At 37.1% G+C, this 24,679-nt stretch overlaps 3 protein-coding genes across 4 annotated transcripts in view; 2 read left to right on the top strand and 1 right to left on the bottom strand.

The window, feature by feature from the left end:
- Positions 1–8,795, top strand: part of dars1 (aspartyl-tRNA synthetase 1) — a 27,794-nt gene extending 18,999 nt beyond the window's left edge. Inside the window, exons 10-18 of the mRNA XM_020641090.3 lie at positions 1,279–1,390; positions 2,641–2,775; positions 4,126–4,273; positions 4,512–4,658; positions 5,112–5,154; positions 5,335–5,415; positions 6,006–6,117; positions 7,998–8,069; positions 8,244–8,795. Coding sequence (XP_020496746.1) covers positions 1,279–1,390; positions 2,641–2,775; positions 4,126–4,273; positions 4,512–4,658; positions 5,112–5,154; positions 5,335–5,415; positions 6,006–6,117; positions 7,998–8,069; positions 8,244–8,335 — 942 coding nt within the window. The 3' untranslated portion in view covers positions 8,336–8,795. The remainder of the gene's footprint in view (positions 1–1,278; positions 1,391–2,640; positions 2,776–4,125; positions 4,274–4,511; positions 4,659–5,111; positions 5,155–5,334; positions 5,416–6,005; positions 6,118–7,997; positions 8,070–8,243) is intronic.
- On the bottom strand, positions 8,533–13,644 carry LOC109989363 (protein lifeguard 3-like). 2 transcript variants are annotated; one of them, XM_029278723.2, is made up of 13 exons: positions 13,494–13,644; positions 12,673–12,852; positions 11,982–12,268; positions 11,809–11,870; positions 11,617–11,681; positions 11,449–11,502; positions 11,247–11,297; positions 11,069–11,108; positions 10,854–10,891; positions 10,648–10,735; positions 10,352–10,447; positions 10,163–10,216; positions 8,533–9,365 (listed from the first exon to the last, which is right to left on the bottom strand). In XM_029278723.2, exons 3-13 carry the CDS (start codon positions 12,253–12,255, stop codon positions 9,216–9,218), a joined length of 972 nt encoding a protein of 323 aa, XP_029134556.2. In that variant the 5' UTR covers positions 12,256–12,268; positions 12,673–12,852; positions 13,494–13,644; the 3' UTR covers positions 8,533–9,215. The 2 variants fall into 2 exon arrangements, with proteins under 2 accessions (XP_029134556.2, XP_065818068.1); XM_065961996.1 differs by lacking the exon at positions 11,449–11,502 and having other exon boundaries at positions 12,673–13,592.
- On the top strand, positions 13,627–24,679 carry pnkd (PNKD metallo-beta-lactamase domain containing). Its single transcript, XM_020641107.3, has 9 exons — positions 13,627–13,828; positions 16,272–16,387; positions 16,689–16,801; positions 17,069–17,127; positions 17,622–17,714; positions 19,885–20,048; positions 20,461–20,547; positions 20,793–20,908; positions 22,766–24,679. Exons 1-9 carry the CDS (start codon positions 13,671–13,673, stop codon positions 22,937–22,939), a joined length of 1,080 nt encoding a protein of 359 aa, XP_020496763.1. The 5' UTR covers positions 13,627–13,670; the 3' UTR covers positions 22,940–24,679.

Here is a 24,679-nt window from a genome sequence, read left to right as displayed (position 1 = left end):
TGGCAGGAAGGAACTAAGGGCTCAAATATACTTGCTTATGAAACACGCGTATGCGTAGACAACCTACTGCGTCGTGAACGCAATTGTTCACATACTTGCCTATGTACAACGCGTGTTATTGGAGGATTCCTTTAAGGAGAGCACTATAAAAATCAGACGGCGTTAAACATTGAAGTAGACATGATCTTTTACCAGCTATTTTGGCTTGCATTTTTGGATGCTATGCAACGGCAATGAGACATCATAGTGCGGGTAGCTGCAGACTCTGTTAACTTTTCTAATAAACATTTCGCAATTTTTTGTTGCTACTCTCTGGTGTTTCTATGTTTTCATTTCCGGTCTCATCACCCTACAACTCTACACTGCTCCTAGCATTTATGTGCATATTACAACTTGCGGTTGCGTAGCGTTAATTTCTGAGGACCTGCACAACCAACGCTCCAAACCACCGCAGGATACGCGAGGATGATGTCATGCGTTTGCGTACGCGTAGTTAAAGCAAGTATACTCAGGGCTTAACATCACAACACAGGGTGACATAGCTCATAAGCCCAACAACAGCACCTGTTTCTGTACGACTGTCTGTTTGGCCTATAGCGCTTATATGAAATGCCAAATTTGAAAATGTGCATTACAATTCTTTAGAACTTCAGGGCTTTCTTTTATGAACAGTGTGTAGAAAATGTTCTAGATTCAGTCCATTGACTACAATTTAGGATGTGCATAAGTATAAAGAAATGTATATTTATCAAACATGCGCATGCTGCTCATATTCTTAACCAACATGCATTCGAGGACATTTGCATCCAGAAACGCCTCTATTTAATAATTTGATGACACAACACATTCCTTTAAAAATCACTTCAATATTATTTATTACCTCACTGGAATAATGATAAAAAGACCAAAATAAGAGAAATGAACAGCAACCTAAGTAGAGGTTGGATGCGGATAAATAAAAACAAATAATTTCATAAAAGTTAGTAACTCCTGCACTAAGTGAACCAGTCTATTATCTGTTAGACCTCTTTATCTGTTGAGGATATTGGGGAATGGTTCTTTCAGAAATTCTTTCTTAGTTGTAGTTTCAGCCTTCACATTATTTAAGATGGGTATTTTGTTTTTGATTGCATTCTTTGTCTGCAAGCCAATAACTGTTTAAACATTTATGTTGATAAGTGCTCCATGAAAAGAAAATGGTAATCTTGTTTTCACTCATCGGTCTGATGCCTATCAATGTTTGGCTGATTGTTTTCTTTTGGGCATATCTTCCACAAGACTACCACCAGCCAGGCTATCTTTCGTCTGCAGTCTGGAGTGTGCCAGCTCTTCAGAGACACCCTCACACAAAAGGGCTTTGTGGAGATCCAGACCCCTAAAATCATATCAGGTACTAACACACTCTGTCACGTTGATCATGTCCAAGACAACACTAATACTGTCATGCATTGGATCAGTTATGAAGATTTATTAAATGGAGAAACACTTCTTTCCATATCAACACCCACAGGTGCCCTGTGAGTCATGATGTGACAGTTGTAAGGGTGACTTCCTGTCTCGGTTTTCTCTATGTACTTCATTCAAACAGGAACAAAACTACATGTTCTGTTAAATGAAAAAAAAAAACGGTTTCAGTGAGTTATGAAAAAAACAGTTTTTCACAACTGTGAAGCCAACAACAGACACAACGGCTGAGACTGTGTTTGTTTTTAAGCATCATAGATTGAATCAAGTAATCTGGGAATTATATTGCAGCCACTTTAACATCACTTTGTTCCCACACATATTGACTTTGTAATTAACAAGGAGACACTGCAAGATTGCAAATAAAATAGACATTTATTTATTTATTTATTTATTTATTTTTTTTCCCCATTCCCTGTTATGTTTTTCTCAACATTAGTTGGGATAAATACTTTTTCCTCACTGTCAACCTTTTGATAACGTTCCACTTTCAGCTAAATAGAATAAACAATGTAAAGCTGCCCCCCAAAATAAATCAATAAATAAAATAGTTTAAGTATGTGTGTTGTAAGCTGTACATTAAACTGTAGAACATGATCTGATCTTAAGAATTCAAAACAAAGCCATTTATATTCCAAATGCATGATCCTTGTTTTTCTTACAATATGTAAGTGTCACTCCAATGTTACCCATTAACTTCCTCTTTTTCAAAAACTCCAATAACATTGACGTAGCCTAGCAGTTCTAGATTCATAAATGCTGCACCTTTTATTTTGGCGGCATTTATATATCAACACTGTGGGCTTTTTGCAAAAACCGCATCTTCCTGCCAACACCCATAGTGCAGACAGTAAACAGTTTGTACTTTTTCTCCACCCTTCTGTTGATGCTGTGAGAATACATGTAATGCCATTTGACTGTTTAAAATGGGGAACCACTGATGTGTTGCGTAACTCTTGGGTATCTTATGTAATGTATTATGAGGTCTCTTTAAGAATTCAACAGGCAACTGTTTGCTGTTTTATAATAGATGACTGTCAAAATTAGATGATCATTTTGTTCTATGTTGCAGTAAAGTACCTCATTTTATTATTATTGTTATTAATGGTTATTTTGTTCTATGTTGCAGTAAAGTACCTCATTTTATTTCTTAAAGTAGTCTTTGTGCTCTTCCAGCTGCCAGTGAGGGTGGAGCAAATGTCTTCACAGTGTCTTACTTTAAAACCAGCGCCTACCTGGCCCAGTCTCCCCAGCTCTACAAGCAAATGTGCATTTGTGCTGATTTTGATAAGGTCTTCTGTGTTGGCCCAGGTAAGTCTGCATTCCACCTGTCCCCTCACACATTTTTGTTTACAGACAGGAAACAGTGAAAAGAGCAGCACAGTGGCAGAATAGGCACGCAGGAACCTCGTCGAGAAGACAGTAGCCTCCACCCTGTAGGCCCACCACCTGTAGGAGTGGGCATGTGGGGTTGGGTACAGTGTAGACCAGGCCATAGGCCAAGGACAGTGGTCTTAGCTTGCTGTTCCCCAACAGTATAGACTGGTTTTTGTCACATAGAACGTCACCTCTGGCAAGAAAGAAGCCTGAGCAGGTACAGGAGGTAGAGCGCTTCCATTTAGAATTAGATAGACTGTATGTATACAGTATGCAAAAAGAATAGGGCTGGCGATTGGCTAGGACCTCACGATACAATTAGTATCACTATACATGGGTCACAATATATTATGTACTGCAATACTCTACATATTTTACTGAAAAATTCAATGGAGCCAGCGATACACCTTCTGAAGTATTGTTATTGGTAACAAAAGGCATAATGAGTGGGTATTGAGTATTAAACTATTAAAAAATATTCCTTTTCAACTTTCACCCATAATCCAGTAGAAATGTGTGGTGGTGTCCATATCTGCACAGACCTCATGCGTCTGTATTTTTCTGGTCTTCTCATCATGCTTGTTAGGGATATAACTGTGTCAGTCATAAAGCAGTGGTGCAGAGCTCACAGCAAACATTCCACAGGTCAGGACTAACTAAATCTGTAGTGATTATGTGGCATCATGGGGACACCTGTCTGTGACAGGCGCAAATGTAAGTTTTGTAGCTAAACTTTGGTATTTTCCGACCTGTGATATGAACAATTTCTGTGTCTAGTAGTGGGAGAGCTTCTGGTCTTTTTCTTTTTGTATTTTACATGTTCAAGATATATTTTCAAATTCAAGCAATTTATGTTTTTATTTTTTAATACTGCTGCTCTTGATTTTGTTTGCAGCAATTAAGATAAGACAACAAGGAACAATCTACTTCGCACTGTCGCCTGCTTGCACAAATTCAGCAAGGGGAAAATTGGTATTCATTTTTCCCAATACCAGGTGTTTATGTTGCTTTTACAGCTGATATGATACTACCTTAATAATGCTGTAGTGGTCTTCATGTGGGGAAACAGCTGTAACAAAGGCTATGTTAAAGCACAAAGCATGAAATGTTAAGTTTTTATTAGAATATTTGTGTTATGTTTCAGTCTGTATTTGAGTTGTGTCACTTTATGCATTCAGTGATATTTGCATAAAACTCTATAGGTTATGAACATTGACTCAGCAATCCTGCTTGTAAAGATACAGATGTATAGAAACAATCCTAGCAAATCTTGATGTTTTCCAGTTTTTAGGGCTGAGGATTCTAACACCCACCGTCACTTGACTGAGTTTGTTGGTCTGGATATTGAAATGGCTTTCAACTATCATTACCACGAAGTGATTGAGTCTATAACTGACACCATGGTGCAGATCTTCAAGGGCCTGAGAGACAAGTAAGATTTTGATTTTAACAGTAAATCTCATTGATAGGTTGGCATCTTTGTAGTGACTGAAATATTTTCATGGCATTTATTTGGCTCAAATTGTTTGATGTAAAGTTAATGATTGTGCCAATTATTTACAAAAAGATGTAAATAGATACAGCTACAGAAAAAAATATAACCATACATATGTTTTTTGAGATAGATAGAATGTGCGTGGGAATACTTAAAAACGACACATGTCCATCAGCTTTCAGACAGAAATCCAGACTGTGAACAAGCAATTTCCAAGCGAGCCTTTCAAATTCCTGGAGCCCACTCTAAGGTTGGAGTACACTGAAGCCTTGGCCATGCTTCATGAGGCAGGGGTCGAGATGGGTGACGAGGAGGACCTCAGGTTTGAGAACATCACAAACGTGTTGCACAACACCCTCACATTGTCTGATCATTTAAAAAAAAAAAGAACACATAACCTATTACTTACTAACTCTGATGACCCTTGCTTCTCCTATTACCTATATACAGCACATTTTGGAAATGATTTGGAAGTGTACAAGAAAATGATGAAGTGTTCTTTTTGTTATTGATACAGATTGTCTCCCATGTTAACCACCAGTTAATTGCACAAGTTTACGACAGTGTGGAATACAATTTTAACACAGATGCGTTAAAAAATAAATGGAAGTCCAGGTGCATAACTTTCTCTGTTCAGTACTGAGATACACATAATCAGAAAAGAAAGCCAAGAATATGTATTTCATATTTACTTGGAGGCAAGTTACAGTTCAGGTACACATTAGTACACACAGTTCTCTGTTTTATTTCATGGCTTTCTGTTTTTTTTCTGTAGTACACCCAATGAAAAACTGCTTGGCCGTCTTGTCAAGGAAAAGGTATGTTAAACATGGATTAATGATGATTTAATGTCTCATGTATAAAAATGTGCTTGATTGCACATTGACTGCAACGTGTGTCATTTTGGGTTTTACTAATTTTGAGTAATGGTGTGTTCAGAAAGTCGCTTTAACAAACTATTGATTATTTGTATCAACTTTTTCAACTCTTTTTGTTAGTATGACACTGACTTCTATGTGCTGGATAAGTACCCACTGGCTGTAAGACCCTTCTACACTATGCCTGATCCAAACAATCCTGTAAGTCTTTTATTTACTTATACAAACAAACAATGAACATGTTAAAAAAAAATGTTTTTTTTAAATTGTGTGAGCCTGACGATAACTGAACTTTTAAAATGCATGTAAGTCCAACTGAGAGCGCACTAAGATTCATTTCTCAAAGTCGGACTTACACATCTAGATAATGGGGGTCTGGGGTCTATTCACTCAGTCAACCCCAAACTGGCCTCGGTGTTCTGAGCATGCTCCTCAGTAGCGTTGTAATGATACGAGAATTCTAAACTAAGATATGATTCCAGTAAAAATCAAACGATATTTATATTGCTTTATTACCTTGGCAACAAGAATAGAAGTCATAGGCACCCAATACTGGATAATTTCTTGTTTTAATGATCATACGTGCAGGCAAACTCCAGCACATTGTCTAAATTGCACAAATACGTTGTCAACATAAGACACAATGTAGAAAACATTCGAGAAGCCTAGCCTCCTCTATATCCCACTTTTTTAAAGATGTTTTCTAGAACCTCTTCTCTGCATCTGTGTATGTGAACAGCGGAGGTCCCGTGTCCATATGATTAATTCATTTCTTTTTTGATTCTGTTCAGAAATACTCCAACTCATATGACATGTTCATGAGGGGTGAGGAGATCCTGTCTGGAGCTCAAAGAGTTCATGACGCTCAGCTACTGACTGAAAGGGCAATCCATCATCAGATTGGTAAGAGGTTGTTTTGTTAGCATGCATAAGCCCTCTAGACCCCATAGCTCCCTGGAGGGCATGTTCTTTATTCAACCATAGCTGGTTTACTTCCTACAGACTGGCTGGGTTGAAGCACATATATGCCACCCAGCCATAAGTATGGAGATGCACCGATCCGATCCTGCATTCAGATATCGGTCCGATCCAGACACAAAAAGCTAGATCGGGGATTGGTGACAATGTGCCGATCCTCGAAGCTGAGCTATTCATTTGAGTTCTATGCTGCTCTGTGTTTACACCATGGGGCGTGACCTAACCGCTAGGCCATCTGCACACCTTAGTGCACTTTTGTAGACAAGTTAACAGCCTGCACTTTTATTAAATGTTATTGATAGGAAAAAAAAGAAAAACTTGTTCGCTAATAGTTTTTTTTTATTTTATAAACATTCATTGTCTATGTATTGTCCGCAAGTCCAATAGGAGGAGAGATTAAATCACAACAAACGGTGTCCAAATTTGGAATTCATCAGATTTTGCCTATAGTCGACTGACAGTCGAAAGTTTTGTTAAAAGATGTTTAGCTTGGGGGCAGCACTGTCTGGCGTCACCTCCGCGCCTCCAATAGGAGGGAAGATCAGATCACAACAAGCAGTGTCACACTTTCCTGAGCTCTAGTTTACAGACCTGCCGGCACGTTGGAGAGGAATCTCTAGTTTGAAAAAAAATGTCCAACAGTTTGGGCGTACCAGGTGTGTTAAAAACAGCAGCAGAAATGTGTTGTGCGTGTGAAGTGAAAGTTATAGAGCTGCAGCTCCTGGACGAGCCTAAACTCTCCCAAATCCTCTCCTTATGTGCTTCTCTTCTCCTCCTCAGCAGTAGAAAGATCAGGGCTATCTACTGAATAGTGCACGGATAAAAACATATTGTTTATCCGAAAAGTAGCTATTTTCCATTGTTTACATTGTTAGTTGACCAAACTATTGTTTCGGTCAACTAACAATGTGCTCCCCTTCTGCTCTGCACCCTTATCTGCGGCGAGTGCAGCGCACACTGCGTCCTATCTGAAAGGCCCTTGTTACTTTTTTTAGCTAGAGATTACATCACACAGTCAGTAAACAGACCTACCGGACTGTCAATGCCATGGACGGAAATTGTTTATTACGTAGTAGTACAAGGAAGAGGTAGCAGGGGCAAACGATCGGGTCACAGCAGCTTTCAAATTTTTCTGTCAGTATTTTTTTCTCATAAAACTAAAGACACTAGGGTCTCATTGATTTGTGTTTCTCAATATTATTGTGTAGGTTGGTGTTTGTGACATCACATTATTTTAAGTACAGGCGTTATGCAGTCCACCAATCTGTTTTGCTTTCTCTGAACTCAGGAAGCATACACAGAGAAATATGTTGGACCACATATTCTATAATAATTTAAATAGGTGTATCACTTTAGTGTCATTGCATATATTTATTTGAAATTTTTGCTTTTATGGAAATTTCGCTTTAGTTCAGCTTAGGGTCATTTGTTGTTTTTCTGGCCTTTTTTTTATCCAAACCCTTTTTTCTTAAACTGTATGAGCTTAAAATACAGCACATTGTCTGAAATAAGTTGGTTTTTTTTCAAATGTAAAAAAATGTTCCTTGCTGATTTCTTTCGTTTGTTGACATAGAGCTGTTCAGGTGAGTGTGTAGAAAAATGCTCATGTACAGTACATGATCATTTTTCTACACACTCATATGAACAGCTCTACCTCAAGTAGGGGTTCACTGTGAAATGCAGCAACGTTCTGGAGTTATACTGGGAACATGCATATGAAGTGATATCTAGATGTGATTTTTGTCTCCCTCTGATGGGGACCAGTTTCAGTTACAACAGAGAATTTCATTTTCCTTAACTTACAGATCTGGAGAAGATAAAGGCATACATTGACTCCTTCCGCTATGGAGCTCCACCACATGGAGGTGGGGGCATTGGTAAGGAAAAGCTGTCTTCTTTTTTGTGGCAGGGGCTCTGTCGGGGCTTCCCACAGAGCCTCGAAACACTTGTTTTGTAAATAAAATCATAACATGTCTGAATGTGACTCTAGATTTTCACATGTGAAATAACAATCCCCTCTTTTGAATGACTACTCTTGTCATCCCTGCCAGGCCTGGAGAGAGTCTGCATGCTTTACCTGGGCCTTCACAACATCCGTCAAACATCCATGTTCCCACGGGACCCTAAGCGCCTTACACCATAAACCTTCAAACACATGCTCAAACCTTTAATTACTGGACTAAGTAACAGATGTTGATGATGGGAAACAACACTTATCCACAATACAGAAATTAACATAGAAAAGGAGCTAGTGCCACTTTTGAATTTGAAGTTCTAATATGATTAACCATCAAGGCTATGGGAGCAGTTTCAGCAGTAGGATTATTTTATTGATTGGTGTACATTGTTGTCTTACTACAACAAATGACATATACATAATACAGCAAGAATTTGTGTGAATTGTTTGTATAGCTGCAGGCACTTAAACATCTTTTGATCGAATTATTGTTTATCTATCTGTTTAAAAGTACTCTTATGAATATCTAAGCACCACACTTTTCCAGCAGAGAATAAGAACTAATGTTTCGTGTCTCCCGCTGTATGCCTGTTTTGTAAGTAATTTGAGGAATTATCATAAATAAACTTACTTCTAGAACGTCCAATTAATTGGTCTTCTTTTTTGAATGGTTTCTGCATGTATTTCTGAGTTGCTAATAATAATAATATTAGAGAATTAATCTATATAGCTCCTTTCAAGGGACTTAAGAATACTTTACATAGTGGAGGAACCAAACAAAAAAAAACAACAGTTGGACAAGTAACAACAGGAGGATGATCCACTAAAATACCAATAAAGACTTTCCTAAAACAAATTTTCCTCCACATTCACAGTTAAGTGGAACACTCAGTTCACTGCCATGCTTCAATTAAACAGGTGTTTTGGTTTGGAACAGATTTCAACATTTACATCTGGTAATAAACATCATTTGTGACTGACTTGTGTATGTGTAGCATCATGTGTAAAATCAAACAATATTCTGCAAATTGTTAAATGTTAACAAAAATGCGCTCCAGCCACTGGCTTAGTCAGAAGCCACTCCACTGACTTGTAAGATGAAGAGAAAGATGTTAACAATTTCAATGTAGAGAGAGAGAGCCCCATAGATGTATTCCTCAGGGGAGATGGCCAACTTCTGATTTCCAATAAGAAGCTGGGTGTTGTATACTAAAAACTAACATTAAAGAGAAAGTGGGACAACATTAATTCATAAAAAGAGAAAATGGGTTAATTTGCTTCAAAAGTCTGAGAATTATGGACAAAAAAAAACGCCACAACTAATGAAACTTTTTCTGTTTTTGTCAAAAAATAGAGTTACATTTAATATGCACAACATGCATATTTATTTATACGAACATTTAATAAATCACATTTAAAGAAAGAAATATTGCAATTGTAAAGCACCATTAATCTGTCACTTTGTGGGTCTGAAAACTTTGTGAGTTTGAACACAACATATTTCGAAGGAAAAATAAAGTGTTGTGTCTGACTCATCAGAGTCCCAAAGTGGCTTTTGATCATATGCATTCAGGCTAAGAGCCTTGAAATGTTCTATAAGATCTGCAACCCTAGCTGTTTTAAATCCAGATTAAACCTCTTACTATTCTGTTGTTTGCGTTCCTATTTATTTGTATTCTTAGTTATGTTTTGTTTTTTTGTCCTTTAAGTCATGCTTAGTCTGAAAAGTCTGTTTTGTACCTTTTTATAATTGTAACAGCCACACAACTATATGGGCCACAGGAACCATTTAGTAACTTGAATAGAAGTCCCTGAACCTTTTAGTTCTGGGGACCTTTGGTTGAAATGGGGTTTTACACACCACACATCATTACTAGGGATATGCCATTTGTGAGGCAAACAATGTAATGTGAAAACTAATGTGTTCCAATCATCAGTATGCCTGTTGTTATCCAACAATAATGTTGTACTTAGACCAAAACACTATTTACATGCATGTCACTATAGACTCACCAAAGTGTGAAGAATAGCTCCAATAGAAGCGTAGAGCATATGCAACCAAGGGACCTGGTGAGTGACATAAGAGAGGCCACTGAATGTTATATCAGCCACACAGATCTACCCATCTGAGCTAGTGTTCCTTACACCGAGATACAAGAGTAGAAAGAATATGTTACGAGTGTTTTGACCCAAGTGTCTCACATATTGAAAGGAGAGGATGACGGCTGTAACAATCCCAACGATCATGAACAAAACGGAAGTTATACAAAGAAATCCTCCGCATGAGGTGAAGTCCACCTGTGATGAGAAACAAGTGAAACATCTTAAGTGGTATCATGTAGGGAATTTGGATGTACATCTTATCCCAAAATGTTGTAAATATTTAAAGGAGCTCAGTGCCCCATTGTAATACGAGACAACAGAGTCCTTTTACACTGACAACAAAGACACCCTCTGACAGGCTTTGGGCTACGAACACAGGTTACAACTTCATCTACCTTGGTTTGAAAGCAGAAGATTGTGACAGCCATACAAACTATCGCTGTTATTCCCATGGCAATAAACACGGCTTTTGTTTCATAATAACTGTAAAAGAACATAGTAATTAAAACAAGAAAAAAGTATTTCACAGTGTCCAATACATAATCAAAATACATTGTATGTCTGTATTGATGTTTTGTCTGAGTTAGACTTAAAAGCAAACCTTGAAATTGTCCCAGACATGTAAGACAAGGCCAGCGTCTGCAAGATAAAACATGACAACAGTGTATCAGAAAATTCTAGAATAGGATTTAACCTTTTTCAAATTTTGTTCATCTTTTAATACCAGTCTTTATCTCAAGTAATATTGAAAGCCTTACAATTTGCTTTTAGTTTTGAACGAATCAGCAGACCCACACTTTAAAAAACAGTACTTACAAATATTCCCAGCAGCAAAAGATTCCATGGGAAATGCCTCCTAAATACAAATTGTGATAATATTTGAAAATGAATCAATGGGGTTAGCATAACTGGTTATAATTATTATATTATGACATTGAAATAGCAGAAATATAACTTTTTTCCGACTGTTTTTAGAGGCCAGAGCCATGCTTACCTTGGCTTTTCGCAGCAAATGAGAATGCAATAAACCAAAATATACACCACACTATGGAGAGATAAATCCACATGATTGTTACCATATGTTTGTCATGGGAATAACTACTGAGAGCATTGTACTGGATATTCTTTTCTATGTGGTTGTTTTTTTCATTTTATGTCTTCTTTCCTTGATTGCACTTCAGAAGAGCATAACTCACAAAGATGCCCAATAGATGCAAGGGTATCTGATGACAAACAGCCTTACTGGGTCACTATCAAAGCACAGACATAAGGAATCACTTAAGAGCAGCAGACTGTTCCTAACACACCATCAAGCGCTTAAAGCTGTTGCATGCAATGTTAGACCTTGAGAAAAAAATACTTACACAAATGTAAAGACGGCAACAACGGAAAAGGTGATGGCTAGTTGTGTTGCTAGAATTAAGTAAATCTGCCCACAAATATGAAACAAAGTAGTTACATTGAGCATACAATAAAGCAATTTTTTGATGATATCATTAACAGGATTTTCTTTTATTCTGGCCAAAATGTGACATGACTCAAGGACAAATCTTTACCTTTCTTATGAAGGCATGCCGAATTGAAATGCTTTCCCACTGAGTGCTCAAGTAATCATCTCCTGCAGAATTGGTAATATCAAATAGTAATTTATATCAATAAACTTTTAATCTAAATCTAAACATAATACAGGATGTGATTTAAAAAAAACTCTTTCTCATTTGCTCAGAACCTGGGTTGGATGTCGTCACTCCAGTAGACAGAGTTGGTATTGTATTGGGTGCTCTGGATGCAGAGAAACCCGGGATTTCTCTCATCTCTGCATGCGAGTGGATCCCTTCCTGGCCCCAGTAGCAAGGTGGACCAGGGCACATGCCAGGACCGGGACTGTAAGGTGGAGGTGGTGGAAGAGGGGAACCATGTTGTAGCTGATAGGGGTAGTTTCCATACTTTGGATGGTGCAATGCATCCTCATAGGGTGGAGGATGATCATCTGTAGACGTCATGATCTAGTTGGACCTTAAAAATAAGACCAGTAACATTGGAAGTATTTGTTTATGTACTGTAAATTGGAAGCTTATGTACATGAGGATATGACAAATATTAAGGGTATCATACAGTCAATATGTTATCCACAGTCATCTTATTAAGTTTATGATAGGCTACTATACATACTGTACATTCCCAAATAAAATACAGATAGCGCATTACATCAATGTCCAAAAAAATCTGAACAAATGAGATATTGTAACTTTAGCAGCTATTAGTATTACACTAAAAAAAGTTGCAAGTAATAGGTCTACACCACATTCAACATGTTCAAAAGAAAATCAAGGACAAATATTACACAAAAGACTGAAGGCTAATTTTAGTCTATACTTTGAAAATTAACAAAACGAAAAAAGAAAGAAAAAAGATATTACCTGCAGACTTAAGCCAAGAACCAAGCGCTGCACATACCAATTCTGTTTCTCTTCGGAGGTATGCAGACTTGCACCAGAGGGTGATTTTGTCCTTGTAATAGGATATGCCAACTGAAACTAATACTTTGTCCAATGTAGGGTCTCGCAAAAAGCGAGAGACATATTGGGCTCGTGTGCCTACTGGGAAAAAGAAAAAGACAATAGAATAAAACTAAAGAAAGACTGTAGAGTGTAGCCTATGTCCTAACATTTAGTCTATCTGTTTAGTCTGTAACAAAACACCACTCCCGGCATTGAGATGCTTTTCCACCCTGTAAGTATTCTGATAATATCCCCCCCCCATCAGAGATCATTTATATTGTTTTATGAAATACTAAACATAAAGAGTGATACATTTTAATCCCTTGACTCACTTGTCCTTCACTAATTTAAATCCAACAAAACTTGGCGTGATTCCCATTTTCTTGCCATTTCATATTTCCTGCTAGGAATTAATCATTTTACATCACAAAGGCAAAGAAAGTATTGATAAAGAATAAGAATAATGACGGTAATAACTTTAACTTTAACAATGTTTTTTTGTTTGTTTTAAAGAAAAAACGTTTCACATAGTGGGCGTTTGTTATTGTCAAATTACAGTTTATTTTTATTTTATTTTATTTTAGATTTATTTGTTAGGGACAGTGCATATTAATGAACAGCTGTAAAAATGCCAGATTATAGCAGAAGTGCCAGTTTCCATCTGTTGTGTCTAGGCAGGTAACAGAGAAAGACAAACAAGTGACACAAGACAACAATAGAGGTTAAAGGTGGTCACAGACTTGGTTTTCCTTTTATCCACTGTTCGAGGTGTGTTTTGAAGGTTGCATATGTTTTTTAATCCGATGTGGAAGAAAATAGCCCATTTTAAAAAAGCATATATTATTTTGAACTAGCCCGATGTAATTCTTCCGGGATTAACGTGACGCTTAAACGTCAGTACGTTTCGTTTGGAAGCGATGGCGCTTCCTGACTGGATCGTAACACTTATTGTCACCAAATCCCTTTTTCTTGTCTTATATTTATGTGTTCGTTATAAAGGTAAAAGTCTGACGTTTTTGGGGAAACTGGTGTTTAAAATAATGGCCCGCTCAGAGAAGCCCTTGTTCCGGATCGCGTGAGTATCACATGAACTTGTAAACATTTTTTAATCATCGCTGCATGTTTGTTTTTGTTTTTTATCTTGAGTTATGTTTTGTAAATGTCTCCAGAATCCGATAGTATTGTTTGAAATATTGACGAAACGTTTCTTTACGGGGACGTGTGTGTGGTCTGACAGTCCGGGTCGGTCCGGGTCGGTCCGGGTCTCATGTAGTGGTTCTGCAGTTTATCCTGTAAACAACGCGGGACTCTGTCTGAATGGATTTCTTTTTCTTATGTAGTCTATTGACCCTTGACTTGACTGTGTTATGTAGAACCTCTGCCTGCATAATATTACGACCCTCTTTGATTTGGTTCTGACCGGTTCTGACCCTGATATTTACAGTCTATGGTTCTGACACATTCACACGTCACTTCCGCTTGCCGGCTGCCGACCGGTCTTGTCCGTCCGGGGGTGGATTCAGACCATCCAGACCCTGCATCTCAGTTCTTTTAAACGCTAGCTCCTCGGCCGAACCGGAAGTAGTTCTAGACTCGCCATGACAAGGATCGTAAAGCTCTTACAACTAAAAGGAGGAGAGAGGAGTGAGGAGAGAGGAGAGAGGAGCGAGGATACAAGAGAGCGCACTTTGCGGAAGTGTTTTTACTGACAGACCCGCCCCCTTGTTGAATATCACTCATTGATTGGACGCTGCAGCGAATCAGACTTCAATGAAACTTCTTAACATGAGCAAAGTTTAATAAAGAAGAAGAGACGGACATTAAAAAGACAAACAGATTATAAACATCTGTCAGTTTGTAAAGATTCAGTCTGTGATGAGCTGGGATTAAAAAAGTGTCTGACATGAAGAGTAACAAGGAAATATGAAGCATAAGTTCTATAAAATCAATATAATGGAGTGTAGACCGATCACTCCCTGCTTTATTTGATTTGTTTTTGATTCACTGTCAAACTAAAAGTCTGTTAATATGAAGTGTTAAAATAAAAAGATCATAAATGATGCCTTCATAATTATAACAGGTAGGCCTATATGTTCTTTTCATGATCAGACTGTTAACCTTTTTAATTTATTATATAGAGAATGAACGGCTGACAGCCTGCGAGTCGTCTGTCAGAAACACATTCATAGTTATTTACTTTAATAAAGTTTCATATCAGACTGATCATCAGTGATCTTCGTGTTTGAAAAATGTCACGTTTTTTTCTCTATTTAGAACTTGATAAATCATTTGCAGTATTCCTAAGACATCATAAAATATCTGGTTATGAAATACAGAGTTCATTATCAAATAATTAGTCAAAACAAATAAAGATAATACATAAACAATTCAGTATTAAATGTTTTTGTCAGTAGAAATTGTCCTTTTGGTTTGAAGCAGACTTCAGGTGTAACTTATCAGGTAACTTAAAGAGACTAAACACGTCGCTTCACGTGACGCTGTGGAGGAAAGGACGTCTCATGTCTCTTCAAACATATCTCCTCATTTCCTCTCTCCTCTGCTTCGTTTCCTTGCATCTCTCCATGCATCTGTGGTGGGAGGGACTAAGACGCAAGTGGAGGAGGCAAGTTGGAGGACACTTGGATGCATTAAGGGAACTGGGATGTACCCAGATTGTCCCTCCTAACTTCCTAATCCCTTTCACTATCCAGTGTACCTTAACCTCTGGGAAAACGTCATGAGGTTATGAGTTTCTTAGGCTATAGTTTATGTTTATGAGGTAAAGTAGCCGACTATAATATGCAGTGCAGAAACATTACATGCTAGATGTAAGTTAGATTTACTGCTGATTTATTACATTACCATAGTTTCTGCATTGCTTTCAAAGCCAAATGTGGGGAACACATTGGATTACATTGACTATTTCACTAAAATCATCCTAGTTATCCGAGGCTTATCTGCAGTTTAGTCCATGGCAGGTTTATCCTCTGTAAACAACCTGACCTGTCGTCACAGATCGTATCCACTGGGGTTTTTAGATTTTTTTTTTAATGTGTCCTCTGACTTGATTGTGTTATGTAGATCCTCTGGCTGCATAATATTAAGATCCTCTTGGCTTTTATTTTGACATTTTAACATGTCACTTCAGTTTGCCGGCTGCCGACAGGTCCGGTCCGAGTAGGAGAGGAGGAGAAGTGAAAAGAGGAGTATGCAAAATCAAAAAGAGGACCTGGTTTTACAGTTTTTCATGAGGAAACAGGGGAAAAAAACAGACCAAGTGACCTGGTGTTTCTTTAATAGTAAAACAAAAGAGCTCGTTTTCAATATACAATCCAATGGGTCAATATTGATTTGTTTTATGTGTTTTTCAGACGGTTTAACGTTTCTCTTGTTTGTTTTGAAACAAAATAAATAAGTAATGTTAATTTGTATTGGATCACAAATGAATTACGGATTGTCCAGTGATACCCGGACCCTACCACACACATCGTTTCCAAGCCATTTGATCTGTTTTACAGGTACACACTCTACACTAAGACTAGACTTGGCTACATGTACTACAAAAGGCAAATGAAGAAAGCCCGTGAACATTACCCTTCTGGACATTCTACTTCTCAGCCCATGGGTTTCAATGGTAGGCAGCGGTCTGGATTTTAAAGTTTACAATGTTCATTCAACACTGCTCACATGTGTCGTTGTTTTTGTGGGGAGATGCAGAAAGTATCCATATTAAACGACCCTCTGGGTTGGATAAAAGAATACATGGTTTCACATGATGTTCAGGTTATAGAAGACATTTGTATTATCCCAAAGTGCAAATGTACTGCCTTTGCAATGAATACTACAGACACCATTACTACTTAATTAATGTTTACCTCGACCATTTTTAATGAAAGGTTTAATTGTGTCTCTTTTGTAACTCTGTCTGCCCCCAGGTATCAAAATAATACCCATCTCTGTGCTGTCTGACAACTACAGCTATCTTATAATTGACACATCCTCCAGTGTTGCAGTTGTTGTAGACCCTGCAGACCCACAAACAGTTCAGGTAAATGCATCTATTGTCAAAGGGATGTAGAATGTATGGATACAGAATGACTATAAGATATATTTTTTTTATTGTAAGGCACATTAATATCAAAGTTACTTGTAAAGAAATGATCGTAACTCAAGTCATTGAATTTCAGTGGCTGTAAATACATTCTTTAACGCACACTGTGTCAGCATGTGTTTTGTTTTTTCAATTGTCTTTTGAATAAGATGCTGCTGAAGTGTTGTTTTGTATGGTGATTGTTTTGATAACATAATTCTTCAGGCTGTCCTTGAGGAAGAGGGAGTGATGTTAGAAGCAATCCTCTGCACACACAAGCATTGGTAAGTTTTGTAATATATTATTTTAAACAAAGAGGAGATTTGGCGTAATATACTCAGTGTAAGAGATTACTAAAACACTTACTGTTTCAGGTCGATTTAGTGTTACAATTTTAAGACAATTACTTTTCACTTGGAGATCAATAAAGTCAATCTTCGTGTTATATTTACAATAATATTTAATGATAATGCTTAAAATACTAATATTTAAATGTTTAAAAAACACCTCAGTCATTCATTTTTGTTAATCGTTATTTATTATATTTCACTGTATTATTTGATCAGTGTTATTTCCATTTCAAAAGGCAGCAATAAATAATGCATTCAAATTTCTAACAAATGTCAATGTTATTTTATACATTAATAATGTTATGAAGTGTATTAAAGCAGAATAATCGTGTAACCGTGATTTCTTAGATTTCGTATCATCAAAATCTTCTATCGTTGCATCCTTATCCACAATACTGATGACCCCCTGCTTTCTTTTCTGTTTGTAGGGATCACAGTGGGGGAAACAAAGGGTTGAAAAGGCTTCACAACTCATGCAGAGTCTATGGAAATGTTGCTGATAACATTCCTGGTCTCACACAGTATGTTACTCTACACATAGTCTTCTTCCCCTTTGTATCAATCTGACTGTACTGAGTCCTGTCCTGTTTCTTCTGTCAGACCTCTTGCTATTGTCACAGTCAATAATCATAGCTAGATGAACTTCTCAGTTTTGTCTGGGATATTGCATACCTGCCATTTTGTTTTTCTCATAGAAAACTTCCATAATTTTCACAGTCCTACAACCTTTTTATGAACAATCCCTGTACTGGGATCCATACAGTTTTTACATCTGTCCGAAGATACCAAAGTTGCTAGATCATCGTCAATGAATCACGTTAGACACACACAATCCACAACTACATCTCCAAGAACAAAGGTCCTGTACAACGAAACTATTCACAATCAATCTGGAGAAAAGCAGACTTGGAAACTGCTGAAAATGAAATATAAGAATATATTTAAAACATAAGGTTAATAGGCAAAAAGGGCTCATGGTGGTAGACTACCTCACTTTAAAAGGCTATTTGAAATATTAAAGTAGCCTAAATATCATTCAGTGGCTATTTCAATTTGTCAATAAGCTTAATCTCTAACATAATGCAGGTTTAATACATGTGTCCTCTAACCTATATTTAGTTTCTCAATTCGGTCTAATTAAATCAACATCTCCCAACGTAAATGTAACTCCCTGGGGAATAATGCAACCCCTGCTGAAGGAGATGTAGATGGGAGAAAGCTGTAGCTTTCCTGTTTTTTCTATTCTGAATCCTATAGTGTAGAACTTGCTGCAGGTGATCGGTAAAAACCACACATCTTTATTTCCACTTTGTTTATTTGTTATCACCACCATAGGCAAATTAAATTAGTCTGATGAATCAGTGGTTCTGTTTAAAGTATACACAAGTATAAACAGGCAAATTACAGTAAAAAAATTGAATGACCGGCTTCTGGGCAGTATAAAACATCCTACTCTTGTACATCAGTAAGGCAGCACTGCCCTCTACTGGACAAATTGGCTGACTGTTAAATGCCATGTGCATGTCCTGATACAATAATTAACAAACTGATATGGCAACAATTTTATGCATTGGGCATAGTCACTTATCAACAACAAAATAGCCAAACAACATCAACAATTTAACTATCTCAACACAGTGACACAGAAAACATTATATTCTTATCTTTGACAAAGTAACACAGTTAGCTGCTAATATGTAGCCACACAGTGAGCCAAAATTAAACCTGGACTCCATTAGCTTAGCAGGCAAAATACACCAAATATTGCCAAATACTCTAGTAAGTGATAAAATACATCCTAAACTCTTTAACTCACTTGCAATAGACACACTTCACATCAGATGGCAATTGGGAAGGAGTTACAGCCCTAACATCCAGGAGAACTTCTGACTGATTGTCTGACTAGAGTCCTTGCAAAGTTAAAGTGAAAGGCAGAGGGAGCCCAGGGAATAAAACTGGCAATGATGTCCACCAGAGGGCCCCCTTTTTCACAGAAGAAGTATCATAAAAGAGTACGTATTGATCATTAAAGGATGAAAAGCAAGGAAACGTTTAATTGCCACAAATCTTAAATCACTGACACAGAGAGAGGGAGAAATACAAGTAAGTAAGGGCGCACTCACACTAGGCAAAGTTGTCCCGTACCGTGCTTAAACAAGGTTTTCCGCCCTCCCAATTGCCCTCCCTGAACACAATACAACACATGAATAATAATACACACACTGATGGCAGTGGTTGCTATGTAGTGAGACCATCAGAGGTAACTAATCACATTCATACATTTCTGCAGGAGCCCTGTACTTTAGTACTCTCGACTTTCCAGTTGAGAGACGATGATTCTACCAACTGAGCCACAGCTGCCCCTGTGTAAAGTTAGGGAAAGGGCGAACAACACAAACTTTTGACTTCAAAGCATCAAGCTAACAGCAACACTGCACAAGTTATTTCCTGGACTGAACATACTCTATACTAACCAATTGACAAAAAAAAAAAAAATCCAACCATATTTTGATTTTCTGATTAAAAACATACAAATATAAAATATATTACATTTATAAATATATAAATGAACTAAGTAACTGTTGTTGTTTTTTACTTCAGAAAAATAAAGACATTTTAATGAAAAATAAATGAAATCCAAAGCTCTACACCTTAAATTCTTGTTAATTTGCCTTTTTCCTCTCTTTCCAGCCCTCTCTCTCACAAGGACTCAGTAACAGTTGGCTGTATGCACTTTCAGGCCCTCTTCACTCCTGGGCACACAGTTGGACATATGATCTATCTCCTGGATGGCCAGGCAGTGGGTGCGCCCCCTTGCCTCTTCTCTGGCGACCTGGTGTTCCTCTCAGGATGTGGTAAGTTAAAAAAAAGACTTGAATGCATAAGCATAATAATACTATGTAACTAATAATCTGGTTTGCAACAGCTCTTGCTTTAAAAAATAAAATGAAGAGACAGAGGAAGTTCAAATACTTAAATAGGTTGTTTAAATACTGATACTTAAAGTATCAAGGAGAAATTAGTCCACACATAATTCAGATCTCTTTACACCCTAATGGTCCACAGAATTAACGTATAATGAAATGTTTGTTTGATAATATATATACTACAGATAACTATTGGCCTGTGTAAAATTCTAATTCTGTATTGAAAGTTAAAATGTTATAATTAGAGAGAGCCATGTAAAGATCCTGATAGTTTAAAGACTATCTTAATTATGTAGCTTAAGCCTTTTTTCAAGAAAAAAAATGTTTTTCTTCCATTCAGGGAGGATGTTTGAAGGAAATCCCTCCACAATGCTGTCATCTCTGGACACAGTTGCCTCCTTAAGTGACGATACTTTATTATGGCCTGGTAGGAAAACTCTTCTCAGTTGTCAGAGATTCAGTGCAATGTGTCATTGTTTTGTCAAATTGATGTGGTTTTCAAATGCTTCAGCCTGATTTTGTATTTAGATGTACATGCTATAGAATACAATGACTCATGCGAAGCCTAGAGTTTTATGAAGGGTTACATTGGGCTTCTGTAGATTTTGAGCTTTTAAGTAACGTGTATGGGCTTCTTCAATTTAGTTTTGTGTCCCCTTGCTACCCCCTCAGGTCATGAGTATGCAGAGGACAACCTTCTCTTTGCTGCTGAGGTTGAGCCACACAACGTTGCCAGGGAAAACAAATATCAGTGGGTGCTGCAGCAGCGAAGCCAGAAGCTGTGCACGGTGAGAATGATACATCACAATCGTGCAAACCTCCCCACAAACAAATATACAAAGGTTCACTGTTGAATAAAGTACTCAGTTAAGTTCAGTGATTATCTGCCATCTATACATTATAGACATATAGGAAGTTTTCATAATTACTAAATGATTGAATGTAACATATTCAATTATGTTGTCTCTACATTGTGTGCTTGTTACATTGAGTATTGTAATCTGATTTTGATACAGGCCTGGTTCTAAACTGCTTTGATTAGGGGGGCATTGAGTAATGTTGACTGGTCTCTTAATGCCAGACTTCAAGACTGGGGTACTCTGTAATTGTTCTTAGGTTAAGCTATAACGTGCACTGTTTTACGTAATCTAAATTTATAGTCGTAACATCTAAAAATACATAAGATGATCATTTATTAAATTTTTAAGCCGTACCCTTCCCCTCCCTCTTAGGAGGTAAACCTTATATATAACTTATTATCTATTCTTACATGGACTGATATTTTAAAAATAAGTTATCTGCCGTAATCTAGTATATTTTCTTTGTAGTCTACTCATGTATTTCCTGTTTAAAAAGAGTTTAGAGAGTTCAGAATCTTTCAGACAACACTGCGGAGTCTGTCTCTGTTGGCAGCCTTTAACCGCATTGTCCTGAGGTTTAGCAACCAGAAAAAGTAGCATGGTGACAGAGTGAGAGACCAAGACAGAAAGAGACAAAGAGAGGGATGAGGCCGCTGAAAACCTTTTTGTTTTGTGAGATAAATATAAACCAAAACCAATCAAACTTTGAGTGTGGCATGTTTGTGATTGGTCAAATCAACAAGGACAAAATAAGCACAATGATTTGGTTGGGCAGCTAGAGAACTCAGGGTGTCATTTTGTCACCCGGCCCATGCTTTGAGCCGAGCCCGTTTTGATACCCAGGTTTTTTAACGCGAGCCTAAACGGTCAGATCAGGGGAATAGTAAAAAAAAAAAGATATGCACAAACAAAGATTCTCTAACTCTTTGCGAAGCTACCTGAAAGATGAACAGCATGTAGATGTACAAAATGGTGCAGCCATAAAAAAGGGGGCTCTCTTATAGAACAAATAAATGTATATTTGAATGCAAGAGGGCCAATAAAAATACCTTAACCTTAATAGCTGCTGACGTGGGAAAGGGTCCATAGAGAGTATCTATACACATTTCTCAGACTTTTGTTCTACACATGGGTGTAGGTCTGTCATCATGATGAATAACATGCAAACATCTGTGAAATCTAACAAAGAATAAGCAACATTGTTTTATCTGGCATGATTGAACAGAACCTTAGCCTCAGTTGTCTTTTTGCCAGTGTTTTTTGCAGGGTATCAGTTACCTTTATATGTAACAACTGGACTCCTTGCTTAAGTTCTTTTTAAATTCCAGTGATCCAGGGTTTTAACATTTGGATCAGTAAACGACAAATTTAAGATGAATACTAAAGAGTGATTTGGTGCAGATGAAAATATTTTGCGGAATTATTTCATCAATTGAAGTTAGCCAGTTAATAAAGTTGCAAAGCTGTGATGGCTTAAATGGGCAGGAATCACTTTTTACTCTGTTGGGGCACTGGATAGCCCTAGTTATGTTCAATGTACAGAGGCTGTAGTCCGCAGCTAAGCAGACGTTGGTTCTTATCTAACCTCAACCCTTTGCTGCATGTTATCCCCAACACTCTCCTCCCAACATTTCCCATCCATTTTCATCCGTCTTTCCAATAAAGGTAAAAATGGCCCAAAAATAACTCAAAACAGTTCAACCCTACAATGAACTGTAAGTGGGTTATTGTGGCAGCTAGACACTTTTTAGGATGACTGCTTTTTAACCTACACTTCATTTTTAGAGTCCCTCCACAATTGGAGAAGAGAGGCAGTACAATCCTTTCCTGCGAAGCCACTCTGCAGAGCTTCATCTGGCCTTGGGCCTCCAGCAGTTCCAGGATGAAGACTGGACCCAGTTCAGGGCTCGGGTGCTTGAAGAGCTGCGAAAACGCAAAGACTTCTACAACAGGAGATAGTGCTGAAAAACTTGGTTTTGGTGAACTGAAAATGAACTCAAATGTACTTGACAGTGGTACAACAAAGCATCTCAAGGGGTATTAAGTTCTTCTTTAACTTTAAACAACCTTTAGTACAAGTAAGAAGGAACAGTTACACCTTCATAATTGTATAATTTTAATTACTGAGCCAGTTGCCTGTATATTTTGGTTATTTTGCCTTTATTGCTTCGTTAAACTGATAATGTCTAAGATTTACATTCAGTGTGTTGGTCTGCCATAGAGTTTAAAAACAGCTAATGCAATTGGTTTCCTTTTTACTGTTGGTTTGCTATGAATTACATAATTGTTTTTTGTGTGTCCCAATCCATCCGTGGAGTGAAAAGGGATACTATTTCAGAGCAAACCTATTGACCTTTTCCCATAGCACAATATTAGTTTGACCTGCCTGTACATAATTGGAATGTGAACTAGTATTCTCTGTACTTTATTTTTCACTGTAGTTTGTTTTTGTCAAGTGTAGATGGAGGTTGTTAGTTTAGGAACCTTTTGGGAGTAGGGTCCAAAAATACACCGGGCATTCAGCTTATTACTTTAGGGGCCGCTAGGGAGAACAAATAGAGATCTTTGAAATTGTATGTTGAACATAAAGAATGATTAATTATACAAAGCATTTATTTTTTTTCTCTTATCTTACAATTGTCCCTTACTGTTGAGTTTGACACATTTGGTAACATCAGCCCTGAAAACAGCACGGGATCACTTAGCATGTAGGATACTGTAAGTTAACTGTACCTCATGGGTAACTCTTAATGCACATCAGACTGTGTATAAAAGCCTTGGGTATGCTGGCTGTATTAGGTAGGCATGTTTGATAATTATGGTTCTGCCTAAGAATTGAATAGCTCAAAAGAAATTGTTTATAAATATCTTTTTTTTTCTTCATTTTTGTTTGTGAAAATTCTCAATAATGGCACTATTGCATTATTTGGATTCAAGGTATTCTCCACATCACCATCTGTAGGCGATACAGAAAATTTAGACAAATGCTGAAAACAGCACAAAATGTAAAAAAAAAAACTGGAAAAAGAAAAGCAAAATGTATGTAAAAAATCCTAACAACTCTTACTTTTGGTAATTTGTGTTGAAGTTAGCACATACATCGGGAGAATACCCTACACTTAACAAAATTAATTATCTTGCTGAATTATCTTCAATGTTTTGGTAGTTCAGCCCTTTCTTGTCCTTCTTAGTTTTTTATTATTTACTTTTTTTTGCACTTATAATTATATACATTTTTTAAGTTGTTATTGGTTGCACTACACTACATAAAGCTGAAGAGCAGCTTAAAGTGATGGATTTGACAATCAGTGCATTTTAAATTTGTGATACATGACTGAAAATGCTGCTAAACTGATTATTTCTCAAATTATCCTGTTGAAGTATTCATTACAGTGAGCAGTTACAATAGAGATAACTAAATGTGTTAAGCCAATTGTAGGAATACACTGTTTTGTTTGTAAAGTTTTTTATATCAAATGGACAATGATAAACAGAGCTTTTATTTATTTATTTTAAATATGAGAATGCTATGTGACATTGTAACATTAAGAATCCAGGATTATTGTTAAAGCCAAGTTTAAAAAAAAAACTGCACATCAAAAGTTTACATTGTTGTAATGTATTTGGAGATTTATTCAGCTGTGAAAATAAGATGTAGCCTACATATGTTGCTGTCTAATAAACTGTGTTCTTCCCATG

Source organism: Labrus bergylta, chromosome 13 (assembly GCF_963930695.1).
Source record: "Labrus bergylta chromosome 13, fLabBer1.1, whole genome shotgun sequence".
Classification (NCBI taxonomy): domain Eukaryota; kingdom Metazoa; phylum Chordata; class Actinopteri; order Labriformes; family Labridae; genus Labrus; species Labrus bergylta.
The sequence above is the reverse complement of the archived record's forward strand: the minus strand, read 5'-3'. Positions and strand labels throughout refer to the sequence as shown.

Excerpts from the sequence above, each read along its gene's own strand:
- LOC109989363 (XM_029278723.2), bottom strand. The coding sequence starts at position 12,255 with ATGACGTCTACAGATGATCATCCTCCACCCTATGAGGATGCATTGCAC. Across the intron at positions 11,871-11,981 it reads AGTGACGACATCCAACCCAG|GAGATGATTACTTGAGCACT; the intron begins GTTCTGAGCAAA and ends CCAATTCTGCAG. Across the intron at positions 11,109-11,246 it reads ATTTGCTGCGAAAAGCCAAG|GAGGCATTTCCCATGGAATC; the intron begins GTAAGCATGGCT and ends ATTTGTATTTAG.
- pnkd (XM_020641107.3), top strand. The coding sequence starts at position 13,671 with ATGGCGCTTCCTGACTGGATCGTAACACTTATTGTCACCAAATCCCTT. Across the intron at positions 16,802-17,068 it reads CAGACCCACAAACAGTTCAG|GCTGTCCTTGAGGAAGAGGG; the intron begins GTAAATGCATCT and ends ATAATTCTTCAG. Across the intron at positions 17,128-17,621 it reads CTCTGCACACACAAGCATTG|GGATCACAGTGGGGGAAACA; the intron begins GTAAGTTTTGTA and ends TTCTGTTTGTAG.